Genomic DNA, 26840 nt, shown 5'->3' with positions numbered 1-26840 from the left:
TGGCGCTGAAACGTTCCATTAGTTTGGTAACAGCTGAATTGCCATCGTTATTTTCTGCAATGGACTGAAAAGGTAATTAAAGGTATTGCATGAAAAAATGGCACTGACGAAGCACCTTTGCACTTCTAAAGCTGTTTACAGTATTTCAATGTTTCCCGAATTGTGGCCCAGGGTATTAAGAATGAAATGAACAAGTGGAAAATGGTCTAGTAATGTTTGAAACAGCATTTTATGGGCTGTTGCCCGTAGTCTGGACTGACCTCTGATCGGAGCTACGCTGAAGTGAACAAAGACTCGCTAATCACATCTGCAATGCAGTGGCCCTAATCGCCGTCATAGATACTCAACTCTCTTCATAGTCATATTGAAATTCCTTTCACTACGGAATTAATTTTTTAAATTTCTTTGTGAGGAAAAACTGCAGCAACAATGCGAAAGTTGCTAAAACAATGCTAAAATTAAACCATTAAACATTAGCTTTATGTTTTTTTGGGGGGTGGGGGGTTTACAGTTACATCCCGGGCCAGCATAGCTGCTCACTTGCAAGATTTACTTAGTTAACCCGTTTCACCAGAAAGATAATGCTAGTCGGCCTGCTTCACCAGCCGGTAAATATAATGCATGATGCACTACCTAGACCTATATCAAACCACCATTAATTTGCATAATCCAGCCATGAAATCCATGCTGGTCAAATCTTAACAATAATTGTTTATTTTTTTGTTTAATTTAATTTAATATTATTTTTTTTACTTGTATTTATTTTCTTTTTTTACACCATTTTTATCGGTCCCACCACAAAACATATTCATATAAATACATTATATATTTATTTACATAATTAATTTTAATTATTTACATAATTCATTTTTTTTTATTTTTAAAGCATCTTTTATTAATATTACTATCTTCTAATTGAGACATACTGGAAGGACCCAATTTGAAGGGGACCTATTATGCAAAATTTTGAACATAAATGTGAGTCAGCAGTGTGTGTACACAACCACCCTATCAGGGCTGTTTTCGACTAAGGATTTTCATAGTCGAATCTGATTTGTTAAATTTTGCCGTAGTCGACTGATAGTCAAACCTTTTTTTTTTTAGATAGCAGCTAGATTTTTTCCATTTCAAACAAAAGAGCTGAAAAAAACTAAAAGAAAAACATGGTGTGTAACAAATACCTTTTATTCATTTAAAGCCAGATGAACAAAACATATCACAAATATCAAACATCAGAAAAGTTCACATAAAATAGGAACAAATTGGCTTCAAAAACAACAACGTGCCAAAATGTGCTTTGTTTTAAATAAATCACACACAGTAAACAAAACCTTACCAAAAAACTTTGCAATGAACTTGAAAAGTTCGCGCAAACTGCGTGCCAGTGCGGTGAGACGTAGCCTACATTATCGGGCAGATTCGGCTTGAAGTCGTTCATCCTCGGACGTGGCGCCGCGGGCGCTGTTACAAAAAAAAGCCGTGCACACAGCCAAGCGAAATGGGTTCTTGCTGGTCTTGCGCACCCAACGCGTCATTTTTTGCCGTGCGCACCTTCGCGCTCGTGCGGACGCGTCGAGTATAAACAAGGCTTTACTCCGTGTCAGCGCGCGCTCAGATCGGTAAAGGTGCACAGACCTCTCCCGAATCATCTCCAGCACTCAGCCTCCGAAGCACCACTAACTCCGCCTCCGTTTCTCTCGTAAGATGATATTAGTATTTTAACATTCTCTATGATAAAAACAAATTTTTGTAAAAAATATTTTAATAGCACGGTTTTGGCGGTTATAGAGTTTTAATGACGGTGTTCAACTAAAACCGTCGGTCTCACGGTTATATAATAACCGTCACACCCCTAGTGGTTACATAACACTTCCCTACTATTCGACTATGAGGTTCATAGTCCTACACCCTATAATGGTAAAAATCCACCCACTCCTCTTTTTTAAATTCCCATAAATTATAAGCAGCGTCTCAGAACAAGCCGTTTGCAGATTGTAGCTTTTGTGACGCCACATATGCTTAGGCCCACGACTGCTGACGGACTCGGCCCTATTAGCATAGACCCCGCCCTGAGTGAGCTGTACACAGTCCGCCATGTTTATCTCCTCGCCAGGGCATTTAAAGATGAACTGAACTGAAATTTGAAGAAATGTGATATAACAGATGCATTTTATTTATTCTCATTGGTACAATTATTAAAATGGCAGAATTTGTTAAAAGGGATAAAATGGTACGTTGAAAATGTTGTTGTTGTTACACGGACGCCGCCATGTTGGATTTCAACATTCGACTATGTCACTGGCATGGTAGGCTACTCCGTTACCAACCAACACTAGCAGAGCTAGCTTCTCTCTACCCCCTGCCTTGTCAACAAAATTATTCTAGTTGTGATTTCTAGAGTTTAATCTAGGTACGAGAGACAGATGTGTTGAAAACGGCAATGAATACAAGAAGCGTCTGATATCAAATGTTTTATTTAGCTACAAGTCTAACACATACTAGAATCCTTGACATTCGGCTGAGTGGAAAAGATGTAACGTTAACGTTAGTTCACTGCACAGGAGGGTAATGGAATCTTATTCATCCTTCCCAAATGCCCCCTCGCCCAAAGAGTGAACTGCCGGTACGCTGTTAACCTAAGCAGCCTTAGAAAGGGATATAAGTTAGCCTAGCCTAGCCCAGTCGGCAATTCGTAAAATACACTGTTACATACCAGCTACTTATGGGGCTTCAGCGTCTCAGCTCGGACATCCCTTAGAGATAGCATAGCCTCCTCCAACATGTCTCTCTCACCGCACAGCATCCGAAATGAACGGTGCATGGAGATGCATTTTCGACAATCAATAAATGTTCCAGGTTGCCCTCTCTGCAACAGATCGACTCCGGTGCAGTGTCCATGCTCCGGCAGCGCCCGCGCCCACACCCGCACCAGTCACTTCCCCCAAACGATCCTGTACTGTATGTGGAGCCTGAAACTGGTCCTCCATGTGGTGGTAGTCAGATACTACTGGCCTGTCCCTCACATGCTGAAATGCGTAACTCATGCCATTCAAATTACTGAATTTCGTGTGTGTATATAGGACCTGCAGCTGTTGCCTATATACCTTCGCAGGTCCTACCATGCCAGTGACGTCATCGAGATTGCCAGTGTAACAAACGCAATTTTTGTGCTGCTTAAAAAAAGCTATATTGATATTTTTAGTTAACATTTTTAATGTAAATTAATATTTAATTGTCATAAACAACATGTTATCGACGTTGATTTTTTTCAGTTCAGTTCATCTTTAACAGGAGCTTTAATAAGAATACATTTCTTACTTGAATGCTGCCAAGTTATTCAATCAAAAGCAGTGAGTTGTTTCTCTTTTGTTGTTTGATTCATATTAACAACATATATAGCAGTAGGTGCTGTATATTACGCTGCTTTCACTTTAATACACAGATCTAACATATGTTTTCTTTACTTGCTGTTTACATTCGCAGACAGAACTGACTGTGTTTATGTGAACTTTGTTCGTTTTTGACATAACCTTGTGTGTATTTGACAGTTTAAGTGCAGTAAGACGTGAAAGAGAACTTAGTTTAATACCCAGGAGACGCTTCGTCTGACAGCCAGCTTATGTGCTTCGGATGTGTGCGCTCAGAAAACCATATATCAGAAGTTTAGACTGATATGGCTTTAAAACGCTTGCAGATAATAAACTTTCATGATGATGAAGAACTGCAATGTCACGTGAGCGTGACCACGATAGAGATGATAATCAAAACCATATGTTTTAGTTTTTGGCAGCGTATCAGTGGAACGAGCTGTACAGGCTCCGCCCTCTTCTGGAAAGTGGGGTGGGGAGCAGCAGCTCATTTGCATTTAAAGATACATGCACGGAAACTGCATATTTTCCTTCCAAAATCGGCATTTAAAACATGGTATAATAAATTATCTATGGGGTATTTTGAGCTGAAACTTCACAGTCACAGTCTGGGGACACCTGAGACTTATGTTACATTTTGTAAAAATAGGGCATAATATGTCCCCTTTAATGTCTATGTTTGACAAGCCAGATTAAAATGAAGACTTTTACACCAGAAGGACTAGAAAAACTTTAAATGTAAAAATAGAAGTATTTTTAATTAAACATAGTTTTCTTCCAAGTCTTTCTCACATTTTTGATAAAACTTCATCTATTCCAGCCATCTAGATAATATTACCTTAATGTATTTACATCAGCAAAATTCAACAGAAAAAGCAAAAAAAGAAGACAAAGAATGTGAACACTAGAACACCAAATATTTTTGTTTGCAAATACTGTTAAAGGGTTAGTTCAGTAGTTACTTAAGTTTATCAAGCGACGAGAATACTTTTTATGCGCAAAAAAAATAAAAATAACGACGACTTTATTCAACTATTCCTTTTCTTTTGTGTGAGCCTCTGACGTGAGTTCACGGAAGAGTGCCACGACGCATGCACAAGAACTGAGAAGATGTATATCTGTGAACTAACCCTTTAAACCACACATACATTATCAAATCACTGATATTTGACCAGATTGGCCAAAAACTTTTCTCACCGATCCATCAGCTCATCCTTATTGTTGAGCCTTGCTGGTCTAAGCTGATCTTCTCAGCAGGGATGTTGTTTTTTTTTAAAATCTATTTAAAGCTGCAATCCGTAACTTTTGGCTCTTTCTACATTTGGCTCTCATACAGAACTGCATGCTTCTTGCGGAAGAACGTTGTAGCCAAAGCTACTTCTCTCTGTTTATGTCTATGATGAGTCACGCAGGTACTGGGCTCCTTAGCTGTGGTGCCGATCCTAACCAGTCTAAAATAGTCCCAATATAAACACTTATTATAGGTGTACCATAGTGACTCAGGCTAAGACAAAAACACGGTTTGGAAAATGGATTCATCATTATTATCTAAGTTTTGGACAAAACAGTTACAGACTGCAGCTTTAAAGTGCTAAGTTAGACACTTGATATATTTCAGAGCGACACCATCTCATTCCCCAAATCACACCTATCAGGCCTGTCTAACTTTCATCTAACGAATGTGAATCATCTCCTAATAACTTCTTTAAATCCCCACATCGACCAAAAGCATCTTTTACCAGTCGAGGCCATTCCCAAGGCGTCTTAATCATGCACCAGTGTCATCCCCGTGGCTGTCCTATTTCCCTTCATATTGAATGTGTGAAAGAAACCCAAGCGGAAAGTTCCAGACTCCCATTAAAAACTTCCCACACACTTCTGCAGTTGTGCGCGGTGTATCTGTGAAGGAGAGGGTCCAGACTGGCCCAGCCTGGATTGGATTGACTCGCCAAGGCTCAGACTGGGTCTCTGGAGGGCTCTAGATTAGAGCTGGCCTAATTTCCCCTTCTTCCGTGACTCTCCCGGGATGACAGTGGGGATTGCAGAGTGCCCCATGGGAATGGTGAGAGAGCCTTTCATCTGCTCCAGATGATCGGTGCGCCTCATCCATAGACGGCCCCCGAGTCACACTTACACACGTACGACAGCAGGCAAGCTCTCCGCAAATCTGCTTAGCAAGTTTTGCACTGCAGAGAGTAGAAATGGCAGTTCATACCATTTATAGCAGCATAAACTAGTACATTTGAATTGAATTGGCAACACCACACATTAAGTTTTCAGAATTGGAATGACAAAAAGTGGAATTTAATAAATTATCCATCTTTCTGTCATTCTGTTGTTCTATCGATCTATCTATTGTCCTGTCATTCTATCATTCTGTCATTCTATCGATCTATCGTTCTATCTATTGCTCTGTCATTCTATCTTTTATTCTTTCTATTGTTCTATCTATCTTTGTTCTATCCATCTCTCATTCTATCGATCTATCGTTCTGTCATTCTTTCTATCTATTGTTCTGTCATTTTATCTTTTATTCTGTCTATCTATATCTATCTGTTGATCTATCTATCTGTATGTCTCGTTCTATCCATCCATCCATCTATCCATAGTTCTGCTGCTCTCTCTATATGTTACACCTGTTAACCTTAAAAGGCATCTAGTTAAAAAGTGTTTAAATAAATGTCCTTGTATTTTAATTCATTTCAGTTCTTTAATTTGAATTGCAATCAAGTTTGCTACCTCATTTTCAAATTCATCCCTAGCCATTCTCAATTCAGTTCCAAATGGTGCACAACTCCATATAAGCCATCTTTTCTGTTCTACCTTAAATGTATTATTGATAAAGAAAGAATCATTGTGAAGACTTGTAATTCACACACAGTGATTGCTGCTTTTGCATGCCAGAGATGCTTTGAGCAGCCCATGCTGACCGTGTCTTGCCGTCTCTGAGGCGATTTCTTATACTTTATTGATTGTAGATGAAATTGCTCTGGTGGTAGCCCCAGTGGTGAAGACGTGACTTCATTTGTTGCTTTGAAATTGCATGTGGTTGCAGAAGCAGGACGTGTGCGCACATATTTATTTTGTTTTAATCATCTCATCATCTCTCTCTCCATCTTCTTTCTCAAGTCTCCTGCTGCAGTGTTCTCGGGTCCAGTAAAGTCAGTGATTTACATACTCTTGAATGTATTCCCAAGCATTTTGCGGGCTGTGAATTCTGTCCCTTCATTTAGGTCTTTGTTTCCTTGCATGCCTTGCGGCTTCCTGGTTTGTGAATAGCCCGTAATAGCATCTCTTACTGTCCATCATTGAGCTAATCTATCCGATCTGGTTTCGCATTTCAGAGTTTTTACTCTCTTGAGGTTCTGGAGTACAAACGCCTCCTTTCAAGCCTTCCTTCGGCGGAGCCCACATGTTTGCTATCAGAAGTATTTGTGCATTCCAGATGAGTCAGTGCTTCTTGCTCCTGAGCCACTGTTTGGATGCCCTTCAGCCAAATTATGGAAATCGTAAAGCTTATGTTTCCCCTGCTTTGCATGGAAGGCTGGGAAAAACAGATTGCGGCGCTCGCAGCAGATTTATGCTAATGTCAGCCTCCTCGTTTGCTGTTAATGTGCAGAGACCAGACTCGCATCTCTATGTAATGGGGCATGTGCGTCCGTAACCTGCTTTCCTGCGAACAGGAATGATACAAACCTGTGCTAGCGCACTCTGGCTGAACCTGTTTGTCTCATGGTCCCATTGCAGAACAGATGCCAATCATGTTGCCAGATCGGCCTCCTGCACAGCCAGATGTGTGTGAATGTGTTTTGGGCTGACACTGCACTTTAAAGTACCGTGGACGTACTTTACAGTCGCTCTGCGGTGTGTTGAGAGATAAAGTAATGAGTAGGTGTGTGTGTGTGTGTGTTATGCGTGTGTGTGGGCTCCATCTGCAGGAGTGCCTCTGTCTTTAATATCCCTCTCGCGTGAGTATAGGGGTCGTGTTGTGCCCTTGCCTGTAAACAGCATGTTGATGTTATCTGTGCTGCATCAGGGCGATGGATGTGCAGACTTTAAAGTTTTGGCTGAAGCACATTAAGGCTGCCGAAGTGTATTCCTAGTTCACTCACGCATCCTGTGGAAAAGAGGGGGATGGAGACTTTGCGTTCAATGTCGCCTTTTGTTGTCCTGGTGATGTTTCACTCTGCAGACATTGTTCATGTATCTCTAATGCCTGAAAAACTGACTTTTTCCCCCTTTTTTTTGTATATAGGTATGTAAATAAGCAGTCATTTAGTAATATTTTATCCAAAGCAACTTGCGTGCATTAAACTGTAATGTACAAGAGCGCTTCAAGCAACGCAAAATCGATTTCACATATCATTACTTTCTGAAATGCAATTCATATTGCAAAGTGTTGTTATAGAACATATAACCTTTGGGTTACAATCCCAGATCATTAAGCACAACTCCTTGTATCTCTTTAGGTAAGCCTAGAGTGGATGGCCAGGCCCCAATGCCTTCACGGGTCATCATTAGCAATAAACCAGCAACCGTAACAACCTCCTTCCCTCCTATTACCATTTCTGAACCCAAAACTGCTCCTGCTATTCGGAAACCCAACACCATCTTACTGGAGGTCCAGTCAAAACCGAAGAAACGGACCCCACAGCTCAAAATACAGGTAACACCAGGTTCACACATACAGACATAGCTGTATGATTATCTTCAGCTGATTTTGTCACTTCGCACAGTATTTCACTATATTCGGGGGCATAAAAATTAGACTTTATAAGCTTTGCATCACGCATCGGACAATATCACTTCCCTACTGCAGGTTGAAGTGGCTTTTATTCCACATACTGTTTTCATTCAAATGCATTTGTGTTTTGTTTGCAGGTCCAGCCTGGTGTGAACATTGAGAGTTGTCTATGTAGCAGTCCAGCTTCTTCTACGTTATCAATTCCAGCTGAAACCATCCTTCCTCCACCTTCGATTCACGTAAAACCTCCCAAATCACCAACAACACTAAGTAGACCCTTATAATTTGAAAATGAAATGGTTTAGTTGGCTTTATCAGCACTACTCCAAATTTCATTTAAATTTTGTACCAGAGAAATAGCTAATAGTTTTGCAGGCTTTCAAATTGATGATACACCCAGGACGTCCTCTAACATGTACATTTGTGTTGTGTGTGTTGTGTGTGTGTGTGTGTGTGTGTGTGTGTGTGTGTGTGTGTGTGTGTGTGTGTGTGTGTGTGTGTGTGTGTGTGTGTGTGTGTGTGTGTGTGTGTGTGTGTGTGTGTGTGTGTGTGTGTGTGTGTGTGTGTGTGTGTGTGTGTGTGTGTGTGTGTTCATGTTCATACACCAGCTGTCTTGGCTCCGTTCTGAGAATGGATGGATATTATGCCATTAAATGTTGGCTGTGCTCCTGCATGCTGTAGTGCTATAAGGGCCAGGTTTGCATTTCTCATTGCACTGCCATTGATTTTTGCCAAGCCGTGCATGCATGCGCCTTCATGCTCTCAGAACCTGCCCAAGCGGATGAAGATGGATGAGGTGTGTGTGTATTGAGCTGAATGTATAATGTTTCAGGGGGGACTTTGCCGCCAGCGTTTTCTGCTCTTATTCCTCCTATCCCGACCTCAGCCATTCACATCTGGTTGCTAGGCAACAGATGCAGCTCCGTTGCTCTTCTGTCGGAGCAACACGTCTAGGAGGACAAAGCCTCTCTGTGGTCTGCCTGCCGCTGTTAGCATCAGAGGAATCATTACAGCTCTATAGAAATAACCCTAGAAACACGTCTTGCACTAGAATCCGTCATGTTCATTTGGGGATGAATTTCTTCTTTTGACTTCGAGTTCATGTCGAGTTCACAATCAGTCACATTTGCAGTAAATTTAAGGAAGGAAGACTTTAAAGCTTTTGACTATTCAGAATATTGTTGAGATTTAAAGTGTCCTGCATACTCTAATATGGTTCAATCTTTGCTAAATACTTGATTTATTTTTCAAATAGAATAAATACATTTTAAATATTTTTAATTACAAGCAATCGTGCGTGTGCGTGCAAACGGGTGCGTTTTTCCCCTCAGATCATGTGTCTGATACAGCTTGGCAGAGTTGTTTTGGTCTGTCAGCTCAGTAAGGCTACGTTCAGCACTGTCTGTGCCCAGTTAATGCCCTTGACTCATCAGACTGGCAGACCCCAGCCTCCACACACACACATCCACCTACAAAGACACGGGCAAGGACATACACTCACACACGCTCTCACAAAAAATGCTTTGAATCGTACACTTCACTCCCACCAGGCCTGAGGCCTGTCAAACAGAGGGAATGAAATATGACTAAGTCTAACAGTGCTTGTGCTTGAAACACATGATATCTATATCCTCTGAGACTTGACATTTGGAGTGCATTGCAGTCACCATTGGCTCATACTGTTACAAAGCCCACTTTTGTTCTTTGAGAAAATATTGTGATAGATTGATTTTTGTAGGTCTTGAACAAAAAGGGATAGTTTACCTAAAAGTAAAAGTTCTGTCACTATTTACTGTAAGACTTCCTTTCTTTCGTGGGGCACACAATGTGAATAAGGATGAGGACTTTCAAGGACTCAAAAAGCATAATTATCATAAAAGTGGATTCAAGCACAATATTTCAAGTCCCCTGAAACCATTTGATAGTTTTTTTTTGTGATAAACAGGCCAAAAATGTATTCTTTTTCTACAATGAGTGAACTATCAACCATTGCAACCAGATCATGGAGTCATCATCAGTCCGAATCCACCCGATTCACAAATGAATCAAACCATTTTTGTGAACTGAATCCTATTGTTCTGAATCCTTCCTTTTATGTTCCACTGAAGAAAGAAAGGGTTTGGAACAACATGGGAGCGAGAAATTATGACAGAAAACTATACAAAGGAACTATTCCTCTAATTTGCAGTTCAGCTGCAAAATTACCAGTTGCTATTTTCATTTCCTGCTATTTTCAGTGGAAGTGTGATTGTGCACGTGTGTGAGCAGCATAGTAAGTAATATTGTGTTTCTGTAGCTCATTGCAGCACGCTTGCTGCAGTCTCGTCCGTTTCCGCAGTTCCGATGGAGTCACACACACACACACACACACACACACACACACACACACACACACACACACACACACACACACACACACACACACACACACACACACACACACACACACACACACACACACACACACACAATACAAGTAAGGGGTAATGTCACAAAAAAAACAGTTTATCTCAAAATAAACTAGGATAGAGTCATCAGGAATGATATTGTGGTTTATTTTGTGACGGACTGTAAATTTATCCTGCCTGTTACATAGCTGCTTACTAAATAAATAAATGTAAATGAAATATTGATTTTATGTGAGCAGAATAGAGATTGGAGAGGTGCATAAAACTAGCACAGCAACACAGGAAGATGTTTTAGATGTTTTTTAAAGTCTCTAATGCTCACCAAAGCTGCATTTATTTGATCAAAAATACAATAAAAACAGTGATATTGTGAGATATTACTTTTTATTCTGAACCCATTGTTTTCAACAATAGTGTAACTAATTAATTATAAGTATAGCGAACAGTATTGTATAAATATTTGCCTGCAGAATGCTGTGACTGACTAATAAGAAGCATGTATTCCAGAGAGCTGTATAATAATTGGATGTAACATCTATTTCTTCATGTAGCATCCAGGATGAAACACCTACAGCTATTGTATAAATGATAAAAATTTGTGACAAAAGAGCTGTAAAATCTATTTTAGTGCTTTAGGAGGAGCAATACGTATAATAACACTATCTGTCTCAGGTACTCAGCACACCCGTACCTCTCATTCACATGAGCAAACCAACTCTCTCTGTTACCATGGAGATGAGGCTTAGCTGCATGAGGCAGAGACCTGGAAAACTGATGCGTGGTTCTCTCTCTCACACACACACACAAACACACACACACACACACACGTCTCTTAAACAGTTACAGTTTATGTCCTTGCAATGAATGATTCATTGAATCTTTGTAGCTATGTGATGTAAAGACACTCTTGAAACTGTCTTGTAAGATTGGCTGATGAGACAGCATTTGATTTTTATTATGCATGTGTTGTGTGATCAGCATCACGTCTGCGACTACCTCCATTTGAGGAGCTGTGCCAGGATATGGTGTTTATATAAGATAATATAATATACTATACTTAATAATAATATAATATACTTAAACATTTATATAATATACTTAAACATTTTCTTACCCTCATGTTCTTCCAAACCTGTATGACTTTCTTTCTTCAGTGGATCGCAAAAGGAGATGTTTTGAAGAATGTTCACACTCCTCCTTTCCATACAAATGAACACGTACAATGATCATGGGCTGTCGAGGTCCAAAAAGGACATCATAACAGCACCATAATAGCAATCTACAAGACGTGTGCACAATATTTTAAGTCTTACAATAGCTTTATGTAATGCACAGATTTTTTTTTTGTTTTTTAGATTTTTGCGTTTTTTAGGGGAACTGTTCCTTTAAAGTTAAACTGAAGTAGCGATAAATATTTTCTTCTGTATCGTGGCTTACATCCGTGTGAAACATGTTGACATTGCACTAAAAAATGGAGGCAGACCAACGCGAGCTTGCAGCTTTAAGCATACTTTACCAGAGAGAACAATGTGAGGTCTTTTTTTAATGAAACATATGCATGGACGAATCTATAACATGCTTTCAAAAAATAGATTGGGTGAATTTTATATCCACTCTATCCTATGGTCAAGTATCATCTTTTATTTCAGCCTGTCATCATTATCCTAATTAACTCACTCACTTAAAACTTTCTAATCTCCTCAGTTGTTGATGAATTTTGTAATTTCCAGACACGGTATTGCTTCCTGACCTCTGTCTCCGTATCATTGCCTCCCAGGCCGCCGAGGAACTGCATGCTGGACAAGATCAGGAGGAAAATATCTTTCCCGGAACCAATTTTTTGGCCGTAGCCGACATCAGCCAGGTACATTCAATTAAAAGCACATTTCAACCCACACACTCACTCCAGCTCGTAACGTAAAGGTCATTTCACAGCCTGGTGTCCACCTTGAGGGTATCAGCCCCTATCCACTGTTTCCTAAATCCTACTTCCATTTGCATTTTGACCCAACTATAAATGCCCATTCTCCACGTCTCCTCCTACTCGGATATATTGGCCATCAATGGCTCAGTGCTCCAATAATGAGATTTTCAGAGCCAAAGGGTGAAGGAGAACATCGTTTTCTTTAATTAACGAAGAAAAGAAAATGGATGAGAGTTTAAAATATCATTCATGGGCTTGAGAAAAAATCTAATTACAATGTGCGCTGCTAAATCGGCCTTTCAGTGAATTGATATTGAAGGGGCGTGTTGCCGAAATTCTCTTTTTTTTTTCGTTCAGGAATTCAGGCTTGATCAAGCATGCACACATAGACATAAGCCCCTTATATTTACTGCTAACAAGCAGTGCAGGACGCCCGGCGTATGGGGCATCAGGCCGATTCTCTCGCTCGGTCTTACAAGGGCAAGGCGTCAGTTAGCACCAAAATAGTATAGCAGTCAGTAGACGGGAGTTGGAAGCAGGCAAATCTGTGTTTTTCTCACAGGCATTTGTAGAAGGTGCTGGGAAAAAGAGTGTTTATAATGAGAATAAAGAATCATGGAGGGGGTTGCGTTTCAAATAACATGAGCTGTTCCACAGTGACCCCTTTTGGTCTGAGAGGGAACATCTTCCACAGATGAAGCTCAGTTGGAACTGATCTCTAGTTAACAGGTTTTGCGGTGGAAGGAAATTGTTTTTGTGTCGATATGCTGAAGGTGATAATTGTTTGCAGATGTTAGAATAACGATTTGTATGGTTGCATTATGAAAGGTTTGTATCAGAGATGCTTTGAAAATTTTGTATTTTGTTACAGTCCTGGTTGTCAAACTCAACGTTAGCATATAATGTGCATGTTTGCTTTTTCTTCATTCAGTACTCAGGTCCTCTGCAAACTGAAGGCTCTGTGTCAGTGGTTTTCAAATTGTCTAAGACAATATTCAAAGGCTCCCCCATATAGACAAGTATATTTGGTGCTTCTGCCTTATTTTTTATTTACCCAAACTAGTAGTGGCAATATATTAAAATAATAATTACATTTTAATAATTAAGTTTCAGTAACTGCTTTTATAAAGCAATGAATTCAAATGAATTTTCCAGCCATTCATTAGTGATTACGAGAGTTTTCCTTTTAAATAGTTTTTACTCACATTTAGCCATTTCTCTGCAATTTCTAACTAAAAACAGAACTAGACCAAATTTTTAAATTTAAATTTCCCCTTATATATTTGTGTTTTCCAAGACCATGGGTCATCTTGTGCCCCTCTGGTTGAGAACCCCTACTCTATGTGATTGTACAGGTATAAGCATCACTTAGCACACGCATTACTAGTACTCATACTTAAAGTCAGTGATTTGAACAACCCCTTAGCACAAAGTATTGAATCTTATCTTGTTCCATTTGTGCCAATCATGCGGTTAGTACTTTTCTAAGTTAGACAAATAAAACTGGTGGGAAAAAATCCCACACACTTGCGTTGAAGGAGAGACCTGAGTCATATCTACAGACCAAACAACTTGAAACCTGCCAGAAGACCCAAGCAACCTATCAGAGAGATTTTCATGACAAGTCCTACTGACTCTTTTTATTTTGACTCTCTAATTGTTTGAATGGCAATTAAGATTGCAGTTACGAGTCCAGGAATATAAACATTTTCCAAAGATTGAGAGCAATAAAAATTCAAGCACGTTGTGCAGCAGTTGCGTGTATTTAAGTGTGTTTTCGAGGTCTGGCATGTATTCGGTCCACTTGTAGTTTTCCCAACAACCAAATAAAGGCCACAGCTACTTAAGTCCAGACCCCGGTGAACAAGCTCTCTCTCTCTCTTGGACTCCAGGCATGAATCACTGCCAGCTCCTAAAATGTCATTCCTCCAAGTCTCCAGTGCCTCAGCTTTGGCTCGGCCAGTTCTGATGGAGCCATAAACTTCAAACGGGCCCAGCGCCCGACTGGCGGAATGCATTTCTCTCTCTTTTTCCTCTGGCGGCCGGCCACTGGAAATGAGCTAATCGCTCCTTACACAGACCTCCCTGAATCCGAGCCAAAGGAATCTGAACATTATCCAAACCAATGACCGAAATGTTGAAAGCTGGCTCGCGGATACAGCGATGGAATTATACAAGACAAACGTCCCCCTTTCACTCCAGCCTCCCCTTCTGTTAAGACTGTAATGACCACTGTGAAATTGTGCTCATGCTAACATATGTTTGTCATTATCGCACGGTTCACGGTGTGCACTTTTATTTGCTGTCATTTGTGTTGAAAGGTAAATGTCAGGTCCAGTGAGCCGTCAGGGATATTTTTGCAGTAATGGATAGTCAAATCTCTTTAGAAAGCCTTATGTTGGCAGATGTATATCATAAAGCTGTTAAGACTTAATTTTCCTGAATGCTGTGTTAAATTCAGGAAACACACTGTGGACTTCCAGACTCTCCTATAGAGCTCAACGGGCTTCCGTCTCCTCCAGCTGCTCTGTATCACGGCCCAGCGTTTCCTCCACAGCCTTCCCAGTCAACCCATCTCACTGAGCCCATCCTGAGCACCATCCAGCAGAGAGAGACCCTGGAGAACAGGCTGGTGGATTGGTGAGGCTCTTCTATCTGTACACATTTCATCTGCTGCACAGTTATAAGGCTTAAATGCAAACATTATTAATAAAAAATATTTTTTGTTATTATCACATTAAGCATAGAACGTATAGAAATCTGGATAAAAAGTATTGTGGTTTCTGCAAAAAATATTAAGCAGCACAACTGTTTTCAGCATTGATGATAATAAGAAATGTTTCTTGAGCAGCAAATCAGTATATTAGAATGATTTCTGAAGGAACATGTGACAGGATCATATTAAATTGTAATAATATTTCGCAATTTTGCAGTTCGGTCAAACAGGAAAAAGCAACAAACCTCTAATGCTAGGTTTCTTTCATTGATTTTGAACAGACAGTAGTGCAAATTACAGTTTGTTCCAATTAGTGGCATTTAGTCCCCCTGAGGTAGTTGGTACAGTACAGACTCCTTCTGTGGATTAAGCACTAATCAGTAAACAGAATGCACTCTTGCATAGGTCATATTTTTTGGTAGGGATGATAAAAAACAAAAGGTATTTAGTCACAATCAGCTACAAAACTGAAAAGCATGTGTTATAAAAGGAGAAAAAGTGCCATCATCTGAGCCTTACTTCACTTTTCCAAGAGGAGACAAAGAGTGATGCGGCACAAATATACGACACAAATCGGCACAATGCCAAATGATTTTGTCTCATAAGCGGAAACAACTTAAAATACTATGTCATTCATGGTCATATTGATAAGATTAAGTCGTGCATAGATCGTCTCTTCTTCTTCTGCTCTTTTTCAACATGCACCCCCTTCTGGATTGGAGTGTGGATCGCTTGTGACTGACTGTATTCATCGTCTGACTGTATGTAACGTTACACCCCTACATGACACTATAGCACTGTTTTGTCTTTTCTGTCGTAGGGTGGAGCAACAGCTCATGGCCAAAATGATAACTGGAATGTTCCCTCAGCCCGCCCAGACAGATCCAGCCAGCCAATCAGAGCCAGAGAATAGTGTGACATCAGACATAGGTGACTATATGTAATTTTTTTTATTGCACCTTTAGATCTCACAATGATGATCACTTAATTATCTGTTTAATTTTGTACACTTTGGTGGATAGGGGCTTCTTCACCATCTATTAAATAAGTAATGTGTGTTAAACACATTTGAAAGCTCCCACTGTACAAGCTTTAGAAGTTTGTCGGTCTGCGTTTCAACCATCATACATCTTCACCAATGTGTCTGGTCAATGTTAAAAATCAACAACACAATCAATAACGCATGACAAAAACCAGCAAGAATGATCCAGCTGCACCAGGTTCCAGTCTACAAGCTCATAATTTTGATTCATAGCGTCTACGAATGCGAGCAGCGCATCTGTCAAGCGTGTCAGCACGCAGCAAGATTGTATTTCCTCATTAAAGCACGATTGCTTGTGCTCAGCCCCTCTACTCCTCCTCCGCTCCATCCTTCCGTCTCCGTTGCGTCACTTCTGCTCAGTAGGCGCGGAGGTCCTGCCTCATTAATTCTCGCTTTCGTTTAATAGAAAGATCAATGATGTATCAAATTTGCAGAGGAGGTTCGCGGCAAACTGTTGTCAGCATATTCGCAGACTGACTGGACTCTTCCTCCTGTAGAGGAACTGCATTTGTGTTTGAACGCAGTCTTTCCCAAGACAAAAGCCCTGCCAAGAATGTCAGTTCTGTATATTAGTTTTTTAATAGCACTGGTCCAAAATGCTTACGGCTGCAAGAATTCAGAATAGGCTGGGTGAGAGGTAACGCAGGTCTCAAATTGGATATTAGAAATTACTTTGCTGGCAAACTCAAATTTGAAGTGCTTCAAACTTCAGAATATTGTGGAAATGCCGGTATTGTGCATGCGTTATTATTATTTGGATGCACATTAAGAGTTTTAGCTTTTTTAATTGATGTGAAATTGTAAATATTAGCAATGCTCTTGTTAAAAGTGATGATAGGTGAGACCTCTGGTCTAGTTTTTTCAAATCCAGGTTTGAATTTGGGACTGTGTTTGTCCTGATCCCATTACCCAAAACACATTGCAGTTTTTTTAAACCCCTCTATTGTCTTTGTCAGTAAAAACATGGCAAAAAGCGTAACCAGCATTTAGAGCTAGAAAATTGTGTTAGAATATCTATTAGTCCACCACTACCCCAAGTAATAAATATACATTTGAATAACTATTGCTTATTAATTATACAATAATTATATTATATTAATTAATATTGCTTCCACATTTTATGTTGAATTTTGAGTAAACATTGTTTGAAATAAGCTTTTGTTAAATTTCAGCAGTTGACCGTTCACTAAGCTCCACCCTTATTGGTTACTGTTACTAGACAAGCATTCCTAAAATAAACTCCTGATTTTTGTGGTTTTTAGTATACAAAAACTGGAATATATGCATATTATTCTTAAGTGGACTGGAATGAGTTGTAATTACTGAAAAGTATTTGATTTGATGTTTTTTTTTCTTCATTTAAATAATTTGATAAATTATTCAACATCATGATTTAAGACTATGTATCAGAATCTATACAAATGTTTTTCACATCATGCAAAGCAGTTATTTTATTATTATTTTTATTATTATAGTATTTATTCATAATTTGACTTTGATTTTTATATTTTCATTTTTTCATTTTAGTTTAGTTTTAGTAATTTTTATGGGATTTTTTTTAGTTGTATTATACATTTTGGGGTTTTTAAAATGTCTATTTAGCTTTAATTAATTTTTTATTTAAACAACTGTTATTTATTTTTTATTTAACAAAAACAACACTTATGTGCAGTGAAAATGATTAGACAGCATCAGTTGCTGTTAGTATTGGTCAGTTAGTTTTAGTAATTTTGTTATGTGCTTTTTTATTAGTTTTAGTTTTTTATTATTATTTATTTAGCTTTATTTTTCAAACATTTTTTTCTTCACAATAACAACACTAAAGAAAGAAGGCAACAGCTGCTAATGTTTTTAAAAATTGTTTTAGTTGACAACTTCTATCCATGTCGAACATCCATGTGCCATATCCACCAGGTAATCTTCCTCTCTCTGTGTGTTTGTGTGGCAGTGGAGGCCGCAGGCGGTGGTGGTCTTCAGTTGTTTGTGGACACAGGCGTACCAGTGGACTCTGAGCTCATAAGACAATGTGTAAATGAAGTGTTGGCTGAAACCGTTGCTGTAATGCTGGGACAGAGAGAGACACAGAGAGCACCTACTGCCCCTGTTCAAACACAGGGTACTCAGGAGGTACTGGAGTCTAAAACACCCTCATTGTTATGGAATTAGTTGTTTTTGTAAAAAAAAATTGTAATTGCATCTTTTTATCTCACAATTGTGAGAATTTCTGACTTTATAACTTGCAATTGCGTGTTTATATCTCACTATTGCAAGAAATAAAGTCAGCATTGCAAGTTATAAATAACAAAAGCGAGAAATAAAGTCAGAATTGTGAGATATAAACTCGCAATTGTGAGAAATACAGTCAGAATTGTGAGATATAAACTCGCAATTGTGAGAAATAAAGTTAGAATTGTGAGAAATAAAGTCAGAATTGTGAGGTATAAACTTGCAATTGTGAGAAATAAAGTTAGAATTGTGAGATATAAACTCGCAATTGTGAGAAATAAAGTTAGAATTGTGAGAAATAAAGTTAGAATTGTGAGGTATAAACTTGCAATCGTGAGAAATAGTCAGAATTGTGAGAAATAAACTTGCAATTGTGAGAAATAGTCAGAATTGTGAGATATAAACTTGCAATTGTGAGAAATAGTCAGAATTGTGAGATATAAACTTGCAATTGTGAGAAATAGTCAGAATTGTGAGAAATAAAGTCAGAATTGTGAGGTATAAACTTGCAATTGTGAGAAATAGTCAGAATTGTGAAGTATAAACTTGCAATTGTGAGAAATAGTCAGAATTGTGAGAAATAAAGTCAGAATTGTGAGGTATAAACTTGCAATTGTGAGAAATAAAGTTAGAATTGTGAGATATAAACTCGCAATTGTGAGAAATAAAGTTAGAATTGTGAGAAATAAAGTCAGAATTGTGAGAAATAGTCAGAATTGTGAGGTATAAACTTGCAATTGTGAGAAATAGTCAGAATTGTGAGGTATAAACTTGCAATTGTGAGAAATAAAGTTAGAATTGTGAGATATAAACTTGCAATTGTGAGAAATAAAGTTAGAATTGAGAGATATAAACTTGCAATTGTGAGAAATAAAGTTAGAATTGTGAGATATAAACTTGCAATTGTGAGAAATAAAGTTAGACTTGTGAGAAATAAAGTTAGAATTGTGAGAAATAAAGTCAGAATTGCAAGTTTATATCTTGCAATTCTGATTCGCAAAACAAAATTGTGAGATATAAACTAGCGATTATGAGTCCGAAAATTATTTTTCTCAGATTTTATAACTCGCTATTGCATGTTTATATCTCACAATTGTGAGAAAAAAGTCATAAAATCCCGCAAATTTATCTGACTTAATTTCTCGCAATTGTCAGTTATAAAGCGAGAATCGCAGATTATAAACTTACAATAACGAGAAAAAAAATCTAAATTGTGAGGTACAAAGTCATAATTACCTTATTTATTTTTTATTCCATGGTGGAAACAAGGTTCCATATATTTGTCCATTATGATGATAATAACTTAAATACCAGGTAATGATGTAAAAAGATGTGATGATTTTGTGCTAATATTGCAGGAGGTTTCTACAATACCAACACCGGCACCCACTCCTGAGCCCAGCTTGAAAGAGCCGCCATCTCCTGTCAGAACTCCTGATCTCTCCGAACATCTTTCTACAGCTCTGTCTCCCAAGAAAACCCATCAGGAATCTGCTTCACCAGGTCTGACAATGATTTCTATGAACATAATGAATCACTGGCCTTATACATGCTGCCAACAGACACATCAGTTATTTGTAAAGGTGTTAAGCACAGTTGTTCACACAGTCACATCAGTCAGCACTACAACCATTCTGCCTTTGTTTCAGTACCAGATAGAATTCATGTGGGCACACCGAATACCACACCAATCCCGTCTCCCACCAGGGTGGACACACCCTCTCCTCCTCCAGCCAATCAGAGCCCAGAGTCAGCCACCCTGCAGCATCACCCATTGGGAGGAACAGAGCTCCCCCTGGAGGAGGAACAACAGCCAGAATCTGTGTACGTCTTATTACCACATTTTCATTCTTTCATATGTTGGTCTTACATTAAATAGTAAAGCAAAGCAAATAAACGCACACTAATATTATTTGTGCAGAAAAGCAAGGAACGGAATCAAAAGCTAGTATATTTCATGCATGGAATCTTTGAGTTGTCAATAGTGAAACAGTTTACCTTTTAGTTCACTAGAACTTAGGGTAGTATGTCTACCTCGAAATGTAGGCCTGACAATGAATTTTGTGATCCCATTATTAAGGATGTGGTATATAGGCCCACAGTGCCACCTGCTGTTCAAAATAGTAATTATGTGACTAATTCTAGAAACATGGGACAAAACAACATCTCCAATTTGAAAAGAATGATCAGTATAAAATCCAAATAAATAATTTTATTTTATTTTAACTATGAACTGTTTTATATATATATATATATATATATATATATATATATATATATATATATATACACACACATATAACTAAAAATGTGTGTGTGTGTGTATATATATATATATATATGTATATATATATATATATATATATATATATATATATATAATATTTATATTTATATTCATATTTATATTGTATATTTGTATATTATTTCTTCACCTGCTAGGGGTTCAACAAGGTCACACAGACCTTTATTTTTTTGTCTCACAACTATGATGTGTTAACTGTCATCCAAATTCTAAATAAATAGTTTCGAATTTTTAGATTATTGCTCTTCTTTTAAGTCGGTATTAGTAGCTATCAACACCTGAAAAACAAAATAGAATCTGCATTTAGTTGGTCTAATATGTAAAAACTTTTGTCAACACCATTTTCTCTGGGATGCTGCTGACAATGCAATATGTGGAGCAGAACATCAGGTTAAAAATAACAGTTTGAATCCTGTCACCTCAAATAACTCATTTAGTTAAGTAAATGCCAGATTTGTTAATATTTTTGGTAACATGCGTTTTGCGCATTTTGGTAACACAAAATATTTTCAATTATTACTTAAAAATATGGTAACACTTTACAATAAGGTTCATTAGTTAACTAACTTAGTTAACATGAACTAAGAATGAACAATACTTCTACAGCATTTATTAATCTTAGTTAGTTTATATTAATTTCAACATTTACTAATACATTATTAAAATCAATGGTTATATTTGTTGACATGAGTTAATGTACTGTGAACTAATATGAACAAACAATGAACAGCTGTATTTGTATTAACTAACATTAACAAAGATTAACTAATATAGTAACAAATGTATTGCTCATTGTTAGTTCATGTTAGTTAATACATTAACTAATGTTAACTAATGAACCTTATTGTAAAGTGTTACCATATTTTTTTTTTGTATCTTACATTATTGTCCCATATTGAGTCATAGCAAAACAGTGTAATTTAGTGTTTCATGACTATTGTTTATCCTCTCGGACCTTTGGAATTCAAATCTGCTGCTGCTACTGCACCATAAAGACTTCTGTATGAAAATCACAATTTCCTTTTTATATTGTTTTTGTTACCAATGTTTAATTTCTATGTCAGTGTTGACAGTGTAGGAATATGTGCCGCTCACTAACACCCTTCATCTCTCTGACACGCAGTGTGATGACAGTAGCCCAAAATGACGATGCAGAAGAACCAGTCATCCCTTCATCTTCTCCTCCCACCTCCAAACCAGCGACTCCCCCGCCTCCTCTTCCTCCTGCCGCCACCCCTGACTCCTCTTCCTCCTCCTCCTCGGAGAGCAGCTCTAGTTCCAGTGAGACTGTCACTGAGACCGAGATGCCAGCCAGACACATCTCAGAGGGAGAGCTGCTGCTCACTCACGGCCAGATGGCAGCAGTCAAAGGTACACGATCGGTCCAACACACACTCACACAGCCAGACTGATCCAAAACCTCACTGTCTACATAAGCAGATGCCTTCTAAGAACAAAATTGACATTTATGAATGCCTGATTTGAAACACTCTACAATGGGCAGTGTCTCACACACCCACAAACAGCCTAAATGTATTATTTCATTATACATATATATGCACTACTGGTCAAAAGTTTGTAATAATTAGATGCTTAAAACTGTAATATTGGTAAATATTATTGCAACTTAAAAGAACTGTTTTATATTTTAATATATTTTAAAATGTAATTTATTCCTGCGATGGCTTAATTTCCAGTATCATTACACCAGTCTTTAGTGTCACATGATCCTTCAGAAATCACTCTAATATGAAGATTTGCTGCTCAGGATACATTTATTATTATTATCAATGTTGAAAACAGTTTTTGCTGCTTAATATTTTTGAGGAAAACTGAGATACATTCAGGATTCATTGATGAATTGAAAGTTCAAAAGAAAAGCATTTATTTTAAATAGAAATCTGTTGTAACATTATAAATATCTTTACTGTCAAATTTGATCAATTTAACGTGTCCTTGGTGAAAAAAAGCATTACATTATTTTTTTTCTTTAGTTACCTACTTACTATAAACTTTTGAATTGTAGTATAATATCACAGTTTCCACTAAAATGTTAAGCAGCATAACCCTTTTAAAGACTGATAATAAGAAATCAGCATATTAGAATGATTTCTGAAGGATCATGTGACACTGAAAACTGGAGAAATTATGCTGAAAATTCAGCTTTACATCACAGGAATAGACAGTTATTTTGAATTGAAATTATATCTCATAATATTACTGTTTTTATTATATTTTTGATCAAATAAACGCAGCCTTGATGAACATAAGATACTTCTTTCTATATATATATATATATATATGGAATATATATATATTTATATATATATATATATTTATACATTATATATATAGGAATTCCATTATATATTCCCTGTAGTGTTCTGATGATCCCTAAATTTGTTTTTGTTTTTTCCTCCCCAGTTCTGGAACAGGAAGGAGTCCTTCTGCCTAATTTTATTACCAGCCTGAACAGCTCCCTGCATGGAGTCCAAGATATGGTGAATGTTTGAATGCAACGAGTCTTAGTAACAGACCCAAACACTTGTGTCTTACCTCACTATTTATTAAACTTTTTATTAAATGGAATTAAATAATAAGACCGACATGGCTAAACATGAACTGACAATTTCAGCTTTGGGTTTGAGCTTTTAGCCCAAGTTTGGAGGTTCAGTCTCAATGAGAACTGGGGAGACAGCCAGTAACAGTTTTTGCTGATTTAACAATCATCTGTCATGATTAGCATTGTGGAAAACACTAAATCTGATCAGAATTTCCAAGTGTTTTGGAAATGTGGGGAGGGAAAGAACTCATACAGTGATAGAATTGATTACGATGTGCAATAAAACAGAGATTTTCCAGAGGTGCATAGATCAAATGAAATGCACTGATTTTTTTTACAAACCTCTGGTTTTTCTTTCAGGATTATGATCCGCCCAGTGAGGGTCAGGTGATTAGAGCTCCACGCCTCCTTGCTCATCATGATCCCGTCCTGTCTCTGTTGGCCAGGATGGAACGTGGCCCTGTTAACCAATCACAGCAGTCAGAGGTATCACAGGACTTATTTGAAGCAGTCTGATTAAGTAATGATGTTTGGTTCTTTTTAAGGGCCCACTGAAGTGTCTTGAAAGTGTCTAGAGCATTATTCAATGTGTTGACATAATTTCCACTGAAACAGGAAGACAGGGCGGGCCATATCGAACAGCTCCTCCCCTTTTTTTAAATGGCCTATAGCGTTTCGTTTATATCACTGCTCTGCCAGAGCTGTTGACCTCGGTTTTTCTCCTCCTAATCTCCTCTATATCACTTTAAAATCGTTTAGCATTCTGTGCAGAACTCAAATGGAATCATTCCCTATCCACTATATAGTGCACTATGTGCCATTCACCATGTAGAATATAGTAATTGTGTGAACAAGTGACCCATTTTAGCCAGCTTCAGTATCTATTTATAGTGTAGGGGGCGGGACGCTTTAGGTTCTAGAGAGCTTTTGTTTGGACAGAAAATCAGATGAGAAGCTGAAGTGCAGAGTGATGTCATTAAAGTCATTGATCCATATTGGCAGAAGTGAGAGACTGTAAGTTTTGAATGCTTATATCATCTAAATGCACATTTTTGTCAATGTTTTGGAGCTTATTAGCTTATAGATAACGGTAAGTTTAACATTTTCATACTAAAAGGCAAATTTGATTTCATGGGGACTTTAAAGATTTGGTCAAATAGATTTGGTCAAATAGATTTGGTGAACGTTTGTAAATTACTTATAAGGGCTGTACCTGTGAAGTTGGTGATGTGTAACATAAACCAGGGATTTCCAGACTTTTTTGATTAGTAAAAACCCCCAAACATGAAAGCAGCAGATGTAGTTTTATGTGAAAAGACTCATTTATACTGGGGTAAAAATCATAAAGCATAAATATACATTTGAAGTATTATGTAAAGTGTAATCTTATTTAATATTAAATATGCAAAAAAATTACACAATTTAATAATATTTACTCTATATAAAATATTTACTTTATATTATAATTTACTTTCTATTAAATATTTTCTGCCCACCATTAAGTGTACTGTTAGATGTATAAACAAAACTATGGCTCTCAGTTTAAAAAAAATAATTGCCATTAATCTCTTTCTGACCAGTCTTAAGAACTTTATAATTATAATTTTTTGTACACTGGTATATTATTTTTCTCTGAACGTTTCTTCAAACCCTAGTTCAGCGCATTATTTCCTGTTTTACTGAAGGTTTTTATCCATGTAAATCATATCTCATTGAAGTATTGCTAGTGTCGCTCTTATCCAGCAGATGGCGCTATAGGATATGTTCAAAAAGATGCTCATAATAATGGATCTCTCTTTCTCAGAGATGGTGGGAGGAGGAGAGCAGTGGAGAGGTCAGTGAGGGTCAGAGACCTCTGCTGACGGCCACAGAGCAGAGTGTGATGACCGGACACTCACTCATAGATCAGCAGAGACACACACAGCCCAGAACCACAGAGATCTCACCTCACTCGACGCTCACGTCACCTGGACAAGTGCTCGCTGAAGTCACGGGTATAAAACCATCACTCAGACAACCAACACTATTCTTCTGCACGTACGCACTCTTTTACCATAGAAAATAAATAGATAAAACTTCACGCAGAATTTAATGACTTTTTTACGTCACATGCCTTAACAGTCAAGCCAGTGTGTCGTGTTAAAGGTCTCTATGTTTGACGCATGTACTACAAACATATAAACCTCATCTCGCTTTTAATGTTGTTTTTCCTGTCACCATTAATCTTTTTATTGTCCGTCATATTTCTCTGGCCATTTGGGTGGCCACGTCTCTTTCTTGTTCGCCTTTGGCAGTGTTACTGGTCCTCCGTGGGGATGTCTCTAATGGGGCATGTCTCACACTACCCGTGTTATGTGGACGCAGGGATTTGAGCTGTTTTTGCTTTAGATTTTGTGTGTGAAAGAGCGAGCTGAGGCTGACACAGGGGAAGCCAGGTGGTCTGAATACTTCATCAGAACTCCAGCTCAGGGAACCAGCCGGAAATGATTCCCACTCCCACTCGGAGCTTCCTCTTACACAGCCTGTGAACAGCGTCCAAACACAACCACAAATACTCTCCCCGCTAATGTTTATTCCATTATTCTCTGCTCGATGTCTCTTCTCCTGTTAAAGTAACAGATACATTTAAAGTAGAGACTGACTAATATATATATATACTTTTTTAATTACATATATATATATATATATATATATATATATATATATATATATTATTTTTTTTTTTTTTTTTTTTTTTTTTTTTTTTGGGGGGGGCGGGGGGCGGTATTTTTTTATGTTTTTAAAAGAAGAATCTTAATCTCACTACAGTAAAAACATTAATATTGTGAAATATTATTACAATTTAAAATAACTGTTTTCTATTTCAATACATTTCAAAATCAAATTTATTCCTGTAACGCAAAGCTGAATTTTCAGCATCATTCCTCGTCTTCAGTAATCCTTCATAAATCATTCTAATATGCTGATTTGCAGTTAAAAAAATATTTATTATTATTATCAGTTTAAAACAGTTGTGTACATTTTTATTTCAGGATTCTTTGATAAATAGACAGTTCAAAAGAACAGACTTTGTTTGCAATAGAAAGCTTTTGTTACATTATAAATTATAAAATAATTTTCTAAATTTTCTGACCTCTCTTCAAGAAGGGAATTTTCAAATGATATCTGCATAATTCTATTATTATAATTATTATTATTATATTTAGATCGGCTGGAGATACACATCAAGAAGGACATTTTAAGAAAGAAAATTAGTATTGCTAGTAATAACAATCAATTACATTAAATGACATTTATTATTGTTGTTGAAGTTATATATATGGTTGTGTTTTGCAATCTAATTGCTCAAAAATGTATAAAAAAATGTATATGTATATATATATATATATATATATATATATATATATATATATATTTCTTTTGGGCTATGTCTAACTGTTAAGCTTAAATTGCTGTATGTTTCTGACAATTTACCTGAATATCCGTCTAGCTCTGATTGGGTAAAAAACATGAATTTTTGTGATGAATAAAGTCTGTGTTGGAC

General features: G+C 37.5%; 1 protein-coding gene across 6 annotated transcripts in view; it reads left to right on the top strand.

Annotated features, from left to right (window-relative positions):
• kiaa0586 (KIAA0586 ortholog) overlaps nt 1-26840 on the top strand; it is a 121238-nt gene that overhangs the window by 64008 nt on the left and 30390 nt on the right. For all 6 annotated transcript variants that reach the window (XM_077238964.1, XM_077238963.1, XM_077238962.1 and 3 more), the window contains 12 exons: nt 7838-8034; nt 8250-8351; nt 12298-12384; nt 14906-15084; nt 15981-16090; nt 18151-18329; nt 19787-19931; nt 20078-20252; nt 21857-22104; nt 23158-23234; nt 23657-23782; nt 25101-25290. In XM_077238964.1, coding sequence (XP_077095079.1) covers nt 7838-8034; nt 8250-8351; nt 12298-12384; nt 14906-15084; nt 15981-16090; nt 18151-18329; nt 19787-19931; nt 20078-20252; nt 21857-22104; nt 23158-23234; nt 23657-23782; nt 25101-25290 — 1815 coding nt within the window. The remainder of the gene's footprint in view (nt 1-7837; nt 8035-8249; nt 8352-12297; nt 12385-14905; nt 15085-15980; nt 16091-18150; nt 18330-19786; nt 19932-20077; nt 20253-21856; nt 22105-23157; nt 23235-23656; nt 23783-25100; nt 25291-26840) is intronic.

This window comes from Siphateles boraxobius, unplaced genomic scaffold (genome assembly GCF_051911475.1).
Source record: "Siphateles boraxobius isolate OS27281-9 unplaced genomic scaffold, OSU_SipBor_1 22, whole genome shotgun sequence".
In the NCBI taxonomy this organism is placed as follows: Eukaryota; Metazoa; Chordata; class Actinopteri; order Cypriniformes; family Leuciscidae; genus Siphateles; species Siphateles boraxobius.
The sequence above is the reverse complement of the archived record's forward strand: the minus strand, read 5'-3'. Positions and strand labels throughout refer to the sequence as shown.